This window comes from Rhinoderma darwinii, chromosome 10 (assembly GCF_050947455.1).
Source record: "Rhinoderma darwinii isolate aRhiDar2 chromosome 10, aRhiDar2.hap1, whole genome shotgun sequence".
Lineage (NCBI taxonomy): Eukaryota > Metazoa > Chordata > Amphibia > Anura > Rhinodermatidae > Rhinoderma > Rhinoderma darwinii.
The window spans coordinates 102,595,217-102,615,146 of record NC_134696.1 but is presented as its reverse complement, the minus strand read 5'-3'; the positions used below and the strand labels follow the sequence as shown (position 1 = coordinate 102,615,146).

The following is a 19,930-nucleotide window of genomic DNA, read 5'->3' as shown; positions in this document are numbered from 1 at the left end:
CACACTTATGGAACAGAAAAGGTTTATGAGTTTGAGATTTTACCTGGGACACATTTCTTGACACCGTCCACTACTTTGCAGGTCTCATTTACACCACAGCTGTTAGATTGGCACTCCAGGACGCCATTTGATCTACATGTGCAGACTTTCCTGCAGTCATCGGATAAAACTTCTTCATCTTGCTGAAATATTAAAAAAAAGAGTTTTTAATGAAGGTCATGTTACTATGTCTAGTGCTGTACATTTACAGTGCAGAACTTATCTGGTAAATGCTTTTGTGTTGCCCTTCTTGGAGCCAAAGATAATAAGCAAGTGCACAACTAAGGTCACAATGCAATAAGGAAGTGCCCAGGATCAGGACAATGGAGGATCATATCTGTCTGGCACCGGCTAACCAGGGCCTCTTATATTCTAAATTCCTGATGTAATGATCAACCATTGGTCAACCAGCGAAATAGTTAAAAAAAATATGTTGAAGGTTCATTATTTTGTCTGCGTGTTTGTCATACCCGATAGTATTTTCCATCTTCATAACAACCACACTTATCCACTGGCAAACAATTTTTTCCATTGAAGAAGTAGCCATCTTGACAAACACAACCTTCAGAACAGGTGGTCGGACACTTGATGGGCTCCGAAATAACAGCACAAGTTGTGGAGCAGACATTGTCGCATATCGAGTATTCACTGTACGGCGGGCAGTCTAATACTATATTGAAAAAGAGACGAAATGTAAGAATTACTTTTAACATTATCAATATTAGTCCCTTAACGCACCATGAAGACACTGTACGCTCTGGTGCGGGGATTGAAGTATGGAGCGGGCTGACGGGTTGAGCCGGCTCCAAGTGCTGGGGGTGTCAGCTGTACTTTACTCTGAGAACTGTGATTCTTGCGTTAAGCCACTTAGATGCCTAGGTCAATAGCGAGTGTGGCATCTAAGCTAAAAATAGTTGAATAAAGTTTTTAGTAGTGTGCAAAAATAAAAATCATATATTTAAAGTAAAAAAAAAAAAGTTTTCCAATTTTACCGCTAAAGTAATGGAAAAAACAATAAACAAATTTTGTATTCTGAAAATATCTGAACTATTACAATATAACAATATTTCACTCACACGATAAACTCGTAAAATGCCAGAATTTTAGTTTTTGGATCACTTTAGCTCTAAAACAAAATGTCATTAAAAGTGATCTAAAAGTCTAATATACAAAAACATGGCCCGTAAAAAATAAGCTCTCACATCGTTCAAATAAAGTTATGGCTCTCACAATATGGCGAAATAAAACACATTTTATTTTTTACAAATAGTTTTTGCTTTGTAAAATTAAAAAAGTATATAAATTTGGCATCGCCATAATCATATTGACCCGCAGAATAAAGTTTTGGGGTTTTTTTTAACGCAGGGTAAAAGCCGTAAACACCAAACCCAAGTAATCGCAGCTTTTCCAATTCCACCCCACAAATAATTTTTTTGCAGTTTCCCCGTACAATATATGATACTAAAAATAATGCCAATATAAACTACAACTCCTGCTACAAAAAAAAGTAAGCCTTCACAACGCTCCAATAGTGGAAAAAAAATTAAATAAATGTCGCTCTTGAAAGATGGGTAATTAAAAACAAAAAGGAAAAAATACTAAAAGTGGCTTGGACTTCTAGGAGTTATAGAAGTGTTCCCATCTTACACATTTATGGCATATCCACAGAATATACCATAAATGAGTAATAGGTATAGGTCCTATGTCTGGAACCCTCACCTATCAGAAAAATGGGCATCTTGTGACCCGCATTTGTCAATTCTGTGCGGCAAATTCCCCGTCGAATTTTTTGGAGTCGGCAACCATACAGAATCGGCCACTGTTGAGGTGAGGTTTCCTAAGGTTGGACCCACCACTGTCAGGCATTTATGGTCTATACTGTGGATATGCTACAAATTTGTAAAATGGGACAACCCCCTAATATTATAATAGTTAAATTACTAATTGAAGTCTTCTGATATTTGGATAGCTCTTTCCTATACTGACCACTGTGGTATATAAAGGAAGAAAAGTGGGCATTTGTATATGTCATGTACTAACCACAAAATCCTTCTGCTCGCCATGGTGTCACCGTACCACCGGCTGCTTGGCATGCAGCAACATAGTTTTGGATGAGTTGACAGTGGATATTTTCATTATTGGGATCAGTAGCACATACGTCGTACACACAGTTTTCATAGTAGATGTCAGGCTTGACAATTTCAAAGCAGCTACTTAATGGGCCAACATTCTTTAGTAAACCACAGAGAACTATTGCTCGTTGTTTTGTAGCTTCATCACATTCTGGGCATGGATTACTGGCACTGCCACATCCACCATCACAAACTTCTCCAGGTACCGGGATCTTCCAGGCATCTCCAAATAGGATGATGTCTGTAGTCAACTGCTGGTTGGGAAGCTGGAAATCATCATTTTGGTTGTCATTATAGTTTCCGCACAGGCCACACAACTGATTTTTGTAATTTCCTGGAACTGTCACAATGACTTCATAAACCAGATCATAGCTGACTTGAACTTCGAAATCGGTGTCAATTTTCACTCCTATGCCATAAATATAGGCCTTGATCTTTCCACCATCTAAGGACAGTGGAAGATTGTTTAAAATTCCATCCACCTGCATGAGAAATGGACAAATGATAAAAATATTTGACCATATGGCGATGGACTATCTGAAGATACCACAAAGGGCATCACCCAACATAAGGCCAAGCCTGGTAACACCATTGACTCTCTTTAAGGTAAGCTCAACTATTAGCACAATATAATCTAATACCCAGTAACAATTCCTAACACAAATCATGTTACAATATTAGACAAATGTAATCACCCACCATTAGGATTTAGCATACGTACCATAATTTGACCTTGCATGTTATACTTAAGCACAAGATTGTGTCCAAAAACTTCAAAGGATACTAATTTGGTTACAGAAAATTTTGTGTCTGGCCATTTTTCATTTTTCACATTCACGGTAAAAGGTATCAGATCGGTGTTAGATGTGATGGTCTTGGTGAGCGTGTAGGTGCAGTTGCCTTGGAAGTCATAGGCGAGGCCATCAAAAGTTATATAATGTGGATCACCGGATGCAGAACAATGTGCAGAGGTCACTGGGTGACATTTTCTGATTCCATCAATAATTTTGCATTCTTCATTAATTCCACAGAGAAATGATGTGCACTGCACCGATCCAGCGCTTGTACATTCACACTGCACGTTGCACTGCTCATTAACGAAGAACTTCTCACCAGTCTTGTAATAAATACCTAGGTAAGTGCATCCACACTGTGCCAATGGTACACACTCATCTCCACTAAGGATATATCCATCTTCACAGACACAGCCCTCAGAACATCCAGGGTTGCAGTCCAATGGAGGAGATAGACTAAAGCACGTTGAGACACATCCCGTGGCACAAACCTCATAATGGCTGTTTACACCACATTTTGGCCCTGAAAAACAACATTAGAATTTTAGTGTAAATCTAACTCCAAATCAATTCCAATTCTGGTAATGCCAATAATCAATGATAATAATATTTACTGCAGAATGCGTCAGATCTCCATGGGTAGACCTCAACACCGGCTTCTTGGCAAGAGGAGGCATAGCTGGCTATAACCTTGCAGAGAATATCTTGTCTCTCATTGTAGAAACAACCATCGAAAACACAATCCTTAAAAGTTCCTTCCGGATCTATCACTTTATGGCAATTTCTAAAGGGACCATTCGGGTCTAGTAAGACACCACAACCATCTTTCTTGTTGCGGCCAATTTTTTCCATATCCTTCAGGTTGGGACAGTCTGGGGGTTCCACTTCGCGGCATTGTGGTGTGTCTCGTACCTTCCAACTTTTCCCAAAGGTTGTTGGATTATTTGTGATGTCACCATTCTTCATAACAAACTTTCTAGTCCCATTATATTGGCCACAAAGTCCACACATGGCTCCTGTATAAGTGCTTGGTACCGTGACAGCAACTCGAGTATTCCTGTCAAAGCTGACTCTCAAGCCAAAACGTGTCTGGAGTATGACATTATATCCATTCCTGTAGACGGTCACCTTATCGAAACTTCTATCAGCACTGTACGGGAGGTTAGTCAACACCCCATTTACCTGCCATACAAAGGAATACAAAATCTGCCATGTTACTCACTCTGCTGAAACACAGTTATTGCTGCCATCTCTGGTCTCTAATCCCCACTATGCATTTTAACACTTGTTTTCAATAAAAACATTTGAAAATTTTGTTTTTGTCCTTTATGTCTTTTACATTTTTGAAAACATGGCCACCAAAACTGTTCTTACATTTTGACAAAACTTTGGCAATAACAGATTTATATAGGTTTTTTATTGTTTTACTCCTTTTACAAAAATAACTATTTGTTAGAATATATATATATATATATATATATATATATATATATATATATATATATATATATATATATATATATTATTTCATATTTTGAAAATAACTGTTTTATTTTTCTTGTGGATTGAGCGGTGTGAGTTTTTTTTTTCTTTGTGACACGAGCTGTGGTTTTTATTGGTACCAGTTTTTAGTACATATGACTTTTGATTACTCCTTGTTAAAAAAAAATGGCACCGCTAAGTTGACAAAAAAACAGCGCTTCTGGCGTTTTATATATTTTTCTTTTTACGGCATTCACCGAGCACATTAAACAATGTTATATTGTAATAGATCTGATTTTTACGGACGCAGCAATATCAATTTTTTATTTTTTTTTTATTTTACATTATTCCCAAGGAAAAATGGGAAAAGGGAGGTTTTTTTGAACTTTCATTTTTTTATTACTTTTTTTCACTACTAAAAACTTTAACTGTTTTTTTACACAATCTATTAGTCCCCCTAGGGGACTAATAGTATTGCAGTGTATAGTCATTTTTACCGGCTTCTGTTAAAGGGGCTCTGTCACCACATTATAAGTGTCCTGTCTCCTAGATAAGGAGATTGGTGCTATAATGTAGGTGACAGTAATGCTTTTTATTTAATAAAACGGTCTATTTTCACCACTTTATTAGCGATTTTAGATTTATGCTAATGAGTTGCTTAATGCCCAAGTGGGCGTATTTTTACTTTAGACCAAGTGGGCATTGTACAGAGGAGTGTATGACACTGACCAATCAGCGTCATGCACTCCTCTCCATTCATTTAGGCAGCGCATAGGGATCCTTTTAGATCCTTATGTGCTGTCTTATACTAACACATTAACAATACTGAAGTGTTTAGACAGTGAATAGACATTCCACGGGATGTCTATTCACAATCTCTGCACTTCGTTACTCTGTCTGTGGTAGTTACAGCAGAGGAAGCGTAATCTCGCGAGATTTTGCGGTAAATGATAGGTTACAGCGAGATTACGCTTTGCTCTGCTGTAACTACCACAAAAATAGTAACGAAGTGCACAGATTGTAAATAGACATCCCGTGGAATGTCTATTCACTATCTAAACACTTCAGTATTGTTAATGTGTTAGTATAAGACAGCACATAAGGATCTAGCAGGATCCCTATGCGCTGAGTAAATGAATGGAGAGGAGTGCATGACGCTGATTAGTCAGCGTCATACACTCCTCTGTATAACGCCCACTTGGTCTAAAGTTAAAATACGCCCACTTGGGCATTAAGCAACTCATTACCATAAATCTAAAATCGCTAATAAAGTGGTTAAAATAGATCGTTTTATAAAATAAAAAGCACTGCTGTCATCTACATTATAGCGCCGATCTCCTTATGTTGGAGATACGGCACTTATAATGTGGTGACAGAACCTCTTTAAGTACTGCTACTGGCAGGATTTAACAGAGGCAGAGTGAAGGCAGTCCTGCAGGCCTTTATTAGGCCCCTGGGCTGCCATGACAACCATCGCCACCCCACGATTGTGTTGTGGGGGCCTCGATGAGCTGTCAGAGGGGACTGTCCCACTCTCTATAACGACTCCGATACTGCAGTCATGATTGACCCCAGCGTTTAAGGGGTTAAACGGCCAGGAACAGTGCGATCGTTATTCCTGGGCGTTAGTGCTGGTTGTCAGATGTAATATACAGCTGACACCCGCAGCTTATGGAACGCGCTCAGCACGTAAGCGCGCTCCATACTTCTCCCCCTGCATCTTGTTGTGCACTTTGACGTGCACCATGTTTTTGAGGAGCAGTGAAGTTCTGCATCAGTAAATCTGAGCTCCGACCACTGTAAAGAAGTATTATATTTTTTTTTACCTGAACGTTGACTTGTTTCTGTAGACTCATTGTAATGACGAGGTCATAAATATTCACTTGCACTTCACCGGTGTAAGAAACAAATTTCCTGCCTCTGTTTTCATTCGTGACGATGATCTGGAAGTCCACCAGACCTTCATTATTCTTATATAACCTACAAAAATTTAGAGTACACAAGGTTACAATATACAAAATTACAACTTTTTTTTTTGTAAATAAATTTATTCGATATACTGTAAAATATTACAGTACCTAATAGAAAGGTTATTATGACCAACATATATAACACATACTAATTCTCGTTAACACGCCACCCCCCTAAAACCTGCATAACTTTTAATGTAAAAAGCCAAACCTTAAGACAGAGCCAACGAAATGCGCCTGGGCCCCCAAAACTTTGGACCTCTCTCACTATATGAGTGTACGGCTTATTAGCCAATTAAGTCTCCCTACTGACTTCATATTCTATAAAACCATACAACTGCATTAAACCGTATAACCATCAATCAAACAGTATAGTCCAGGGATACATGCAGGCGCAGAGCGAACTATGGCGCCCCCTATACAATCATACAAAATGACATCTTTATTGTATACAAAAATCGCAAATCTTTTAAAATTGCTGGATTAACCCTTTCCCGTCACAGCAATTTTTTGGTTTTCATTTTCCTTTTTTTCCTCCCCACCTTCCAAAAGCCATAAGTTTTATATTTTCCCGTTGATAAAGCTATATCAGGGCTTGTTTTGTTGCGGGACGAGTTGTAGTTTTTCATGGCACAATTTATTGTGCCATATAATGTATTGGGAACCTAGTAAAAACAATTATTTGTGGGGTGGAAAAGGAAAAAAAAACAGTGATTCCTCCAATATTTTAAGGGGTCTTTTGTTTTCACAGCTTGTACCGTACAGTAAAAATGGCACATTAACTTTATGCCACCTTTCAATACAATTGCGGGGGATATCAAATTTATATAGGTTTATTTTTATGTTTTACTACTTTTGCAAGAAAGAAACTAATAGTTGAAAATAAAATTTGTGTTTTGTCACCATATCCTGAGTCATAACTTTTTTTATTTTTTGTCAATAGAGCGGTATGAGGGCTTATTTTTTGCAAGACGAGCTGTAGTTTCTATTGGTACCATTTTGGGCTACATGGGGCTTTTTGATCACTTTATATTTAATTTTTGTGGGTTATGAAGTGACCAAAAAACAGCGATTCTGCTATTATATACTTATTCTTTTTACGGCGTTCACCGTGCTGGTTAAATAATAGTATATTGTAATAGTTCGGACTTCTACGGACGTAGTAATACCATTTTTTTTATATTTTATACATTACTTGAAAAGGAAAAAGGTCTTTTTTTTACTTTTAAGTATTTTTTAACACCACTGAAAACGTTATTAAACTTGTTTTTTCACAAATGTTATGAGTCCCGCTAGGAGATTTGAACCAGCTGGTACAATATACTGCAATACTAACGTATTGCAATATATTGTAATTTTTCCAGGCTCCTGTTAAGTGGCAGGGCTTAACAGGAGTTGAAGAAAGGCAGTTATAGGGACCTTCAGTAGGCCCCTGAGTTGCCATGACAACCATTGGCACCTCCCAATTGCGTCGCGGGGGGAGCGATTGATCGCAGCATTTAAGGGGTTAATCAGCCAAGAATAGTGCGATCGCCGTTCCTGCCCATTAGTCCCGGGTGTCAGCTGTAATACACAGCTGACAACCCTCAGCGGGTGAGTCCATTTAAAACATCACAACTGTTAGAGTAATTCTATAAATTGTACAAAAGTGATCAAAATAACTGCATTATATTCAATTAGATATGTATGAGGTATGTTTTAAGATTCTCCTATAAAGAAGTATTTTTTTTTCAATCTATGCATTTGTATACTTGGCATCATTTGATTGGTTAATGTCTGTTAAGTGGAAGCATAAAGCTCTCCCGATCTGCCTTCTTTGTGAATTTGAATGAATCCTGAACAAATTCTGTTATTTAAAAAAGGAACAAAAGAGTGATGGAGATCACTCTAACATATGGAGGCCCCAGCGAGATCTCATCAAATTCCGACTGATCCGAAACTAACGTAGAATTTCTCTTTGGAGGAAGGGAGAGAAAGGTGAGTAAGCTATGGTCTTGCTATTCAAACTATCTTCCTCTCCTTGTGGGGTAAGTCCTTTGCGGGTCTGGTGGGCAGCAGAGAATCTCTGTGAATTTGTCTGGGATTCTGTATGTGTTATATGTGTCTGCTTTATAAATACTAAGTGTCTGATTGAAATATGAGAGGAACAGCTGTTTGTCCCTGTAAGTGTCTAAATCGTGCTGTGCAAGGCAATGATGTATATAGGTGACTGCATCTGTGAATGTATGCTATGAAACATATCAGTCAGTGAAATGGTCCTCTTCAGTATGGTGTTAAAAGCGATTATTCCACCACAACTTCTATTACTAAGCGCTCCAGAACTCCTAGTAATCCTCACATAAAAGGTTAATAGTGAATCTTGTCGTGCATAGCTGAATTTTAAAAAGGGAGGAGGGAAACATAGGAGGTAAATGTCATGGCAATACAAGCCCTGTAATTTCTTGCATGTGCTTCATCCGAATTGGTCCTCCCACAGCTGCCATATCTGTTCCTGAAGAGATCCTGTTGCACAGCTCATTCAAGAATGTCCTTTCCCCCCATCCCCTTCTCAATATGTTGTAGCAGTGCAGCTACTAGACAGTGCAGGTTTATGGCAGAAACTGTCAGGGTTCAAGCAACCAGGGAGCATGTACAACAGAGAGGGTTTTCTCTGCTGTTGCATGGGTGTAAAACCCAGAATAGGTTGTGTTTGCTGGAGTGTGAAGGAGAAGGTCGGGCTTACACTCCATACAGACAGTCTGTGTCTTTGGCTGTCTGATGAGCCATGTTAGGCTTCACCTGAGACGCCTCTTTAAATCAGGTGTGTGCTATTCACACAGGGCTCTCAGTCTGTGGAAGACAGGCATACTAGCTTGTGAGAGTCACCACCACGTATGGTAAAGGTGTGTATGTTTTGAGGTGCTGGGCACAAGGCTCAGTGTCTCTTAGTGAGGGACACTGAATGTGTTAGTTAGGGGCTGGATGGCCTAGGGTTTATTTTGTACAGTTTTGTTGTAACACATCTTGCTGTGTTGAAGACAATAAAGCTAGCTTCAGCTGGTTTAAACCCTTATTCAATGAGTTGGAGTGAACTTTCTATGTGTGCCAAACATCTCACCCTGGAGATGGCGATCCTGTGAGCTAAGTTGTCCCTCAAGTTGTCACAATATATATATATGCATTAGTGGTACTCCTGTTGATATAGGGGGAATAGTATCTGCAGTGTTGTTCCTACTTACCTACTTGTGTTGCTATTATGTATGTGTTTGAACAAATTATCCCAGAAAGTCAGGAAACCATTCTTAAAGTAAAAAAAAGTTCAAGGCTATGAGGACCAGGATAGGGGAACTTTAGACCTCAAGAATCAGGGATCACAACCCTGCCGAGGAGGTCGGGAAAATGGGCTCACTAAATAGCAAATCAGGTTCTGAGGGCCAGGCGAGTAGAACCGGAGCTATAGATATAATGAAACCACAGAAGGGAGGATGGGCAGCAGAAGGAATATGGGAGGGTTTGGAGCAAAGAAAAGATGTAGAAAGTGAGAGGGATTGGAATTTTGAAGAAGGAGTGCAAACTCAGTTAGATGTGTTAGAGAAAGTGATGAAAAGTAAAGGGAAAAATGTAGTATAAGAACCACGAGGGCTATTAAAACTATTTTTTCACTTTGACATTGGAGGGCTGCCTATCATTGGATGTTTATTGTATATGGAACTGTAATCGGGTTCCCAAGGCGTGCACCAATCTATACTTTTAAAGCTGGTGCTGCTGGACGGTGGACTTCCTAGTAGTAGAACCAGCTATAAACACACAAGGTTAGAAATCAGGAAAAAAAAATCACTGCAGCTAGAGATACAGCTGGAGATAAATCCACCACTATAATAGTCACCCCCCCCTCCAATTGATATCTCAGATACATGAACCTCCACTTTTTCAGGACATGAACAGGTTATGTCCCCACCCTATCCCTATCTCAGTTATTAATATGGGAAGGAATATAAGGAAGGATCCCGGTTGGGTCCAGATATCTACAGAAGGTTGGAGTACCCCATAGATAGACATTGTAATCCTATGAATGCCTTCTTTTGTTCTAAATGTAGAAATGCCAAACCACTAGGGGTTAATTAATGTTGGGGTGCTTGCTCTCATGGACTTAACCTGAACATCTGGCTTTGACAAGTAAATTGCCAGATACTACGGAATAGAGGAACAAACTGATAGGAGGAGTGAACCGCACTGTATTCTGATACCTGGGTAACAATTTTGGTCCTAAGGGCATTAGAAGAGCAGGAAGTAAGACAGAAAAGGGCAAATAAACCCCAGCCCATCATGATTAATTTAGTCACAGACACCCAGAGCAATGCAAGACTGTGAAGAAGTAAATGGTCGTGCTTCGTGTCTAAAGTTTTTTTTATGTTTGTGACCTTTGTTGTGGTACATGAGTTCCCCTGGTTTACAAAATTGTGTGACTGCTTCTTATTCCTTTATTCCTTGCTGTACTTATTTGGCTGGCCACCTAATGCTCTATTTATTCTCCCCTTTATGTTTTAGGGATAAAATTGATGGATGCAGTATTTTGGCAAAAAGAAGGGAACTGTTAGAGTAATTCTATAAATTGTATAAATGTTATCAAAATAACTGCATTATATTCACTTAGATATGTATGAGACATGTCTGAGATATGTTTTAAGATTCTCTTAAAATTAGACATTCCCCATCATTTGAATACAAAGGATAAAGATGACGTCAGGCATTCCAAACTAATGAATACCAGATGTGTTTGAGAGGATTCAAGGAAGAAAATCATTACCTTATATAGAAGTATTTTTTAATGTTTGCATTTGTATACTTGGCATTACCTGATTGTTTAATATGTGGTAAATGAAAGCATGAACTTATAAATAAAGGCTCCGTTCACAGCCATTTTAGATTTCTATACATCAAACCATTGTATGTTCAATCTCTCCCGATCGGTCATTTTTGTGAATTTTAATGAATCCTGGACAAAATATGTTATCGAGAAAAGGATTTCAAGAATGATGGAGATCACTCTAACACACCACGACGTGATATTATGTCGTGGTGCGGGTAGGGGTTAATAGGAAAGCCGCAACGGGCAGCAAGGACACCAAGTCAACTCACGCAATAATACAGGTTCCATAAAAGGGTGACACTAATACATACCAGTACATCAAAAATTATTAGCAGTACATTAAAATACAAATGCATATTTCCCCATCACCATTTGCAAGTGCTGAGCAGAGTAAGATGATGGCAGACACTAAGTGGTTAAATGCACAGGAATGGCAGTGAAAGAAAGTACATATATACAAAAGTAACCATGTTTAACGTGGCTCTGATAACTTGCTGCAGCGTGAGATCACACAACAAAAGCCATAGAAAAAGTAAAGTTTATTGCCACTGTGTATTTAATGTATTAAAAGTCAAGATAAAGATGGCTACATCTGTACATGTGCACCCAGCAACGAATGCTAAGCAGAGAATAATCACAAACCGTAGCATAACATACCCATTCAATGTACTGCTGCTGAGATCGGCATCCTCCCCCGTGCGCGTTCCAGCTATTAAGCCTGCATCTGCCTTCCTGCAGAGTCCTGCCAATAGGTAGACACATGACCCCTGGAAGTCATACCTGACCCCATCAAAGTCGATGTAGTGAGGGTCTCCTAAAACTGTACACGTAGCATAGGATATGGGGTAACATCCTTGGATGCCTCTTACCACTGAACACGTCTCAGTAGACTTACACCCAGTCTTTTTACAATCCACGTTCTTGGTGGTGGGGTTACACGTGCACTTCTTCTCACAATGACTGTCTCCCCAAAACTGTTCATTGGGGGCATAGTGCTTCCCATTATAGATGCAGCCACACTTGTCCTTTGGTATACACTTTCCTCCATCGAGTACAAACCCCTCATTACACTGACAGGTCTCTGTGCAGGGATCAGAACAGGATAAGCCCATGGCACGGTCGTTACATGTCAGAGGGCAACCTTTACCACAAAGTTTGTATTCACTGTTGTCAGGGCACTGCAAATCTGAGAAGAGGATAAAATTATGTCAAAGTAACCAATCGGAATCCAGATACATTTTTTTTGTAACACATTTAGGACATTTGTCTGCTGCAAAGAGGTTCAGTGTCCCTATGATAACAATTAACTGTCAGAACACAGGACAGGAATTGTGGTCATGAAGACACAGGAAGACAAGTGTCTTCAACTTCCCATAACTTTAGTAGGATATCTCAAAATGTTTAGATGTTTTTTTGTTTCTAAAACCCAATAATAGAATTTCATACTGGTCTTCTGCAATTTCTTCACCAAGGGAAGGCTTTACATGGTCTAGATGTGGCGAATCTTTACTAGTCTAAAATTGCTTGTCAAAAAGGTGTCCAGCCATCTCTAGAAAGGCTTGAGAGCCACATTCAAAAAAACACAAGTGGTGCTGAGCCACAATATGTATTAAAGGGGATGACCTCTGGTCATTAGCTCACAACAGTATCTGCAGCTACCGAGAGCCCAAGAATTACGTGGGGTCCCTCGCAGAGGCTTCACATGAATCTCTTGGGCCCCAGTACAATACCTGTAATCAGCATCAGACTAGGGTTCTTTGGGCTCAGAATAGGAGATTATTCTGAGGGGCCACCCTGTATCTATAAAGAACATATACATGTCCAATTTTAACTTTATCATAGTCCTTGTTGTTATTATTGTATACATAGGATATATAATCAATAAGGACTAATATTTAATTTGTCAATAATCCAATAAAAAATAGAAGCAAGTGATTGGATCCAAAGAGCTCTAAATGGGGTTGTCTTCTGCTGGACCTTTATAGCCCATTATTGTGTCAGAGCCTAAGCTCACTAAAGCATCTTCTAGCTCATTTGTGAGCCAGTCCGACCCAGCCTGTAATATGACCACCCTCCTACCGTGAGCCATTTATATTAGTGATATCTTCGCATATGGCGAACGGGGCCTTTGGGTCTTCTCAGATACCAAGGGTCAAATGTGACTGCTAATTTTGCACCCCCTATAGCTGGTTCCAAAACCATTTATTATCAAACAATAAATTAGAATGTCTCAAGTCATAGTCTCTTTGTTAAAGTTAAAAGTTATTTTCTAACTTGGACTTACCACATCCAGTCAGCCGTCTCCATTCCTCAATTAGAACATTGTTGCTCTGGCAGACTGAGGCATAGGTCACTAGGCTTTGGCACAATATCTTTTTGGATCCCCCATTGAAGCACACATCATAAACACAGTTGTCTACATAGCCTTTTGGGTCAATGGTTGAATGGCAGCGACGGAAGGGACCATGGAGGGCATCAGCAATTATTCCACACCATTCATTGCCGTGATATGTTCGCAGAAGGTTTTCAGGACAAGGTTTAGGATCTCCACAATCATGACAACAAGACTTGTCTTCCCCCACTTGCCAGCTGTTGCCAAATTCAGTTATAGTATTTGCCAGCTTTCCGTCCGGCATGGACAGGTCGTCGGCTGCTATTTCATTGTAATAGCCGCACATTCCACATATATTTTCATAATAGCTGCTTGAAATGTAGATCAGTAGGATGGAGTTCCAGTCATAGAAGATTTTTAAGCTGAAGTCGGTCAAAATAACGAGAAATATGCCGGACTGGTAGATTTGAACTTGACCGTTGTTGAGGGAGATAGGAAGGCGCTGGCGCTGATTATCCACCTGGAGTAAATCAAATGTCACAGTTGTGAAAATAGTATTATACTGATCAAAAGTCAGATCATGACCTCCTTCTAATTTGTAAGTTTTGGTGTATTGGAGATGGCATATAATATTTTATATCTTTTTTACATGTATGAATAGAACATGTGAATATATGAAACTGTGTAATATTTAGGGAAAAAGTGTAATTTTTCTCTCATTTCAGTAGACTCTAGTTATATTTAGAAGCCTTCTCAGTCTCAAAACAATTCTGTCTTAATAGATTGAAGATAGTGAGAGGAAAAGATAGTAGGGGGATGCAGCTGCAGGTTCTCTCTCTTTGTGTCCGCGATGCTTTAAAATTGGAGGGGGACAGAATGGGTTAAACATATGAGTGGTATAGAGAACACAGTACAGCTTTAGTCCCCCCTTCTATTAGCTTGTTTAGAAAGGCACTCTAACTAGGGGCTAACCATCTGGAGGACCCGAGATGTTCAATGGGTGTCATGTGATACCTAATTTCTACTCTAGCAAGAGGACTAGCTGGCTGCTTCCCTTCACATGCGTGGGGTATTGTCAAAGCCGAAAAACCCTTTTAAGAACATAATATACACGGTTATTAGTAGTTGGTAATCAGGATGGTTACCAGTCTGGCTGAATAGTCTAAGTCTTGTGAGGATGTTTTTGCCTTCCTCTAAACAGCCGGGGTTTGTAGCTACAAAAATGTGAAACTGATGGACTTTATTTTACCTGAATAACTATGTAAAAATAAGTCTTGTACAAACATAACTTACCCTGACGAAGCCATTCTCAAGCCTCACAAAAGATATGACTTGCCCATACACTTGGATGGTAACATTACTGACATAGGACACATGGGTGATGCCTCGATTCTCATTTTTGGCCTCGATATTAAATGGCGTCAGTGTTTTGCTATTTCCGCAGGTTTTGGCAATGGTGTATGTACAGGTTCCTTGAAATTCATAGAGTTTCCCATCGAAGGTCCGGTAGTGAGGGTCACCCACAACGTAGCAATAAGCCTCATACAGTGGAATACATTTTGGTCTTTCATTGACTATCTCACATTTTTCTCTGGCTCTGCACTTTACAGTTTCACAATCTACGAAAAATAAATAGTAATTTATATCAGCGAATACGCTCAGGTTAGCACGATCGCCATTGGTTGTGACATGGTCACACAACCTCAATGTTTTCCTAACCATGTTGGCATTTTCCCCCCACAATGTTTACCCTATAAGTAAAAATCAACAGTCACAATTAGGGCCAGAATAAGGTTTATTGGCCACCTCTGGGACCCCACCAGACCCCTTATAGCAGCCAGATCACAAAGAGATGGCCTTAGGCTTTAAAGAGAGAGTAACAATATGTGTGACCACCCCTCCATCTTTTCTGGGCTAGACAGAATTACCAAATGGCCATCAGAGAGAGTAAGTGATGGAGACCTCTTAGATCCCCAGTAATTAGGACCCCAAGGCACATGCCCCGTAGGCTCTCCTTATAATTTTGTCCTAGTCACTATAACATGCCACCGTAACACAACCCATAGTCTTTGTTGAGTCTCAGCCTAGGCCAATCATTCAGTTTATCAAAGCAGATTTCCCACACTTATGGAACAGAAAAGGTTTATGAGTTGGAGATTTTACCTGGGACACATTTCATGACACCGTCCACTACTTTGCAGGTCTCATTTACACCACAGCTGTTAGATTGGCACTCCAGGACGCCATTTGATCTACATGTGCAGACTTTCCTGCAGTCATCGGATAAAACTTCTTCATCTTGCTGAAATATTAAAAAAAAGAGTTTTTAATGAAGGTCATGTTACTATGTCTAGTGTTGTACATTTACAGTGCAGAACTTATCTGGTAAATGCTTTTGTGTTGCCCTTCTTGGAGCCAAAGATAATAAGCAAGTGCACAACTAAGGTCACAATGCAATAAGGAAGTGCCCAGGATCAGGACAATGGAGGATCATATCTGTCTGGCACCGGCTAACCAGGGCCTCTTATATTCTAAATTCCTGAAGTAATGATCAACCATTGGTCAACCAGCGAAATAGTTTAAAAAAATATGTTGAAGGTTCATTATTTTGTCTGCGTGTTTGTCATACCCGATAGTATTTTCCATCTTCATAACAACCACACTTATCCACTGGCAAACAATTTTTTCCATTGAAGAAGTAGCCATCTTGACAAACACAACCTTCAGAACAGGTGGTCGGACACTTGATGGGCTCCGAAATAACAGCACAAGTTGTGGAGCAGACATTGTCGCATATCGAGTATTCACTGTACGGCGGGCAGTCTAATACTATATTGAAAAAGAGACAAAATGTAAGCATTACTTTGAACATTATCAATATTAGTCCCTTAACGCACCATGAAGACACTGTACGCTCTGGTGCGGGGATTGAAGTATGGAGCGGGCTGACGGGTTGAGCCGGCTCCAAGTGCTGGGGGTGTCAGCTGTACTTTACTGTAATCCTGGCGTTAAGCCACTTAGATGCCTCGGTCGATAGCGAGTGTGGCATCTAAGCTAAAAATAGTTGAATAAAGTTTTTAGTAGTGTGCAAAAATAAAAATCATATATTTAAAGTAAAAAAAAAAAAGTTTTCCAATTTTACCGCTAAAGTAATGGAAAAAACAATAAACAAATTTGGTATTCTGAAAAAATCTGAACTATTACAATATAACAATATTTCACTCACACGATAAACTCGTAAAATGCCAGAATTTTAGTTTTTGGATCACTTTAGCTCTAAAACAAAATGTCATAAAAAGTGATCTAAAAGTCTAATATACAAAAACATGGCCTGTAAAAAATAAGCTCTCACATCGTTCAAGTGACAGAAAAATAAAGTTATGGCTCTCACAATATGGCGACATAAAACACATTTTATTTTTTACAAATAGTTTTTGCTTTGTAAAATTAAAAAAGTATATAAATTTGGCATCGCCATAATCATATTGACCCGCAGAATAAAGTTTTTTTTTTTTTTTACGCAGGGTAAAAGCCGTAAACACCAAACCCAAGTAATCGCAGCTTTTCCAATTCCACCCCACAAATAATTTTTTTCCAGTTTCCCCGTACACTATATGATACTAAAAATAATGCCAATATAAACTACAACTCCTGCGACAAAAAAAAGTAAGCCCTCACGGCGCTCCAATAGTGGAAAAAAAATTAAATAAATGTCGCTCTTGAAAGATGGGTAATTAAAAACAAAAAGGAAAAAAAACTAAAAGAGGCTTGGACTTCAAGGAGTTATAGAAGTGTTCCCATCTTACACATTTATGGCATATCCACAGAATATACCATAAATGAGTAATAGGTATAGGTCCTATGTCTGGAACCCTCACCTATCAGAAAAATGGGCATCTTGTGACCCGCATTTGTCAATTCTGTGCGGCAAATTCCCCTTCGAATTTTTTGGAGTCGGCAACCATACAGAATCGGCCTCTGTTGAGGTGAGGTTTCCTAAGGTTGGACCCACCACTGTCAGGCATTTATGGTCTATACTGTGGATATGCTACAAATTTGTAAAATGGGACTACCCCCTAATATTATAATAGTTAAATTACTAATTGAAGTCTTCTGATCTTTGGATAGCTCTTTCCTATACTGACCACTGTTTAATGGTATATAAAGGAAGAAAAGTGGGCATTTGTATATGTCATGTACTAACCACAAAATCCTTCTGCTCGCCATGGTGTCACCGTACCACCGGCTGCTTGGCATGCAGCAACATAGTTTTGGATGAGTTGACAGTGGATATTTTCATTATTGGGATCAGTAGCACATACGTCGTACACACAGTTTTCATAGTAGATTTCAGGCTTGACAATTTCAAAGCAGCTACTTAATGGGCCAACATTCTTTAGTAAACCACAGAGAACTATTGCTCGTTGTTTTGTAGCTTCATCACACTCTGGGCATGGATTACTGGCACTGCCACATCCACCATCACAAACTTCTCCAGGTACCGGGATCTTCCAGGCATCTCCAAATAGGATGATGTCTGTAGTCAACTGCTGGTTGGGAAGCTGGAAATCATCATTTTGGTTGTCATTATAGTTTCCGCACAGGCCACACAACTGATTTTTGTAATTTCCTGGAACTGTCACAATGACTTCATAAACCAGATCATAGCTGACTTGAACTTCGAAATCGGTGTCAATTTTCACTCCTATGCCATAAATATAGGCCTTGATCTTTCCACCATCTAAGGACAGTGGAAGATTGTTTAAAATTCCATCCACCTGCATGAGAAATGGACAAATTATAAAAATATTTGACCATATGGCGATGCACTATCTGAAGATACCACAAAGGGCATCACCCAACATAAGGCCAAGCCTGGTAACACCATTGACTCTATTTAAGGTAAGCTCAACTATTAGCACAATATAATCTAATACCCAGTAACAATTCCTAACACAAATCATGTTACAATATTAGACAAATGTAATCACCCACCATTAGGATTTAGCATACGTACCATAATTTGACCTTGCATATTGTACTTAAGCACAAGATTGTGTCCAAAAACTTCAAAGGATACTAATTTGGTTACAGAAAATGTTGTGTCTGGCCATTTTTCATTTTTCACATTCACGGTAAAAGGTATCAGATCGGTGTTAGATGTGATGGTCTTGGTGAGCGTGTAGGAGCAGTTGCCTTGGAAGTCGTAGGTGAGGCCATCAAAAGTTATATAATGTGGATCACCGGATGCAGAACAATGTGCAGAGGTCACTGGGTGACATTTTCTGATTCCATCAATAATTTTGCATTCTTCATTAATTCCACAGAGAAATGATGTGCACTGCACCGATCCAGCGCTTGTACATTCACACTGCACGTTGCACTGCTCATTAACGAAGAACTTCTCACCAGTCTTGTAATAAATACCTAGGTAAGTGCATCCACACTGTGCCAATGGTACACACTCATCTCCACTAAGGATATATCCATCTTCACAGACACAGCCCTCAGAACATCCAGGGTTGCAGTCCAATGGAGGGGATAGACTAAAGCACGTTGAGGCACATCCTGTGGCACAAACCTCATAATGGCTGTTTACACCACATTTTGGCCCTGAAAAACAACATAAGAATTTTAGTGTAAATCTAACTCCAAATCAATTCCAATTCTGGTAATTCCAATAATCAATGATAATAATATTTACTGCAGAATGCGTCAGATCTCCATGGGTAGACCTCAACCCCGGCTTCTTGGCAAGAGGTGGCATAGCTGGCTATAACCTTGCAGAGAATATCTTGTCTCTCATTGTAGAAACAACCATCGAAAACACAATCCTTAAAAGTTCCTTCCGGATCAATCACTTTATGGCAATTTCTAAAGGGACCATTCGGGTCTAGTAAGACACCACAACCATCTTTCTTGCTGCGGGCAATTTTTTCCATATCCTTCAGGTTGGGACAGTCTGGGGGTTCCACCTCGCTGCATTGTGGTGTGTCTCGTACCTTCCAACTTTTCCCAAAGATTGTTGGATTATCTGTGATGTCACCATTCTTCATAACAAACTTTCTAGTCCCATTATATTGGCCACAAAGTCCACACATGGCTCCTCTATAAGTGCTTGGTACCGTGACAGCAACTCGAGTATTCCTGTCAAAGCTGACTCTCAAGCCAAAACGTGTCTGGAGTATGACATTATATCCATTCCTGTAGATGGTCACCTTATCGAAACTTCTATCAGCACTGTACGGGAGGTTAGTCAACACCCCATTTACCTGCCATAAAGAGGAATAAAAAATCTGCCATGTTACTCACTCTGCTGAAACACAGTTATT

The 19,930-nt window shown here is 39.4% G+C and overlaps 2 protein-coding genes across 2 annotated transcripts in view; both read right to left on the bottom strand.

The window, feature by feature from the left end:
• Nucleotides 1–17,495, bottom strand: part of LOC142662704 (IgGFc-binding protein-like) — a 60,920-nt gene extending 43,425 nt beyond the window's left edge. The window contains exons 1-12 of the mRNA XM_075840918.1: nt 17,477–17,495; nt 16,228–16,427; nt 15,762–15,900; nt 14,892–15,217; nt 13,551–14,118; nt 11,924–12,452; nt 6,274–6,427; nt 3,580–4,147; nt 2,893–3,488; nt 2,080–2,653; nt 510–709; nt 44–182 (exon numbers count right to left, since the gene is read on the bottom strand). Coding sequence (XP_075697033.1) covers nt 44–182; nt 510–709; nt 2,080–2,653; nt 2,893–3,488; nt 3,580–4,147; nt 6,274–6,427; nt 11,924–12,452; nt 13,551–14,118; nt 14,892–15,217; nt 15,762–15,900; nt 16,228–16,427; nt 17,477–17,495 — 4,012 coding nt within the window. The remainder of the gene's footprint in view (nt 1–43; nt 183–509; nt 710–2,079; nt 2,654–2,892; nt 3,489–3,579; nt 4,148–6,273; nt 6,428–11,923; nt 12,453–13,550; nt 14,119–14,891; nt 15,218–15,761; nt 15,901–16,227; nt 16,428–17,476) is intronic.
• Nucleotides 17,496–17,797: 302 nt separating this feature from the next.
• Nucleotides 17,798–19,930, bottom strand: part of LOC142662703 (IgGFc-binding protein-like) — an 86,320-nt gene continuing 84,187 nt past the window's right edge. The window contains exons 27-29 of the mRNA XM_075840917.1: nt 19,303–19,870; nt 18,616–19,211; nt 17,798–18,376 (exon numbers count right to left, since the gene is read on the bottom strand). Coding sequence (XP_075697032.1) covers nt 17,798–18,376; nt 18,616–19,211; nt 19,303–19,870 — 1,743 coding nt within the window. The remainder of the gene's footprint in view (nt 18,377–18,615; nt 19,212–19,302; nt 19,871–19,930) is intronic.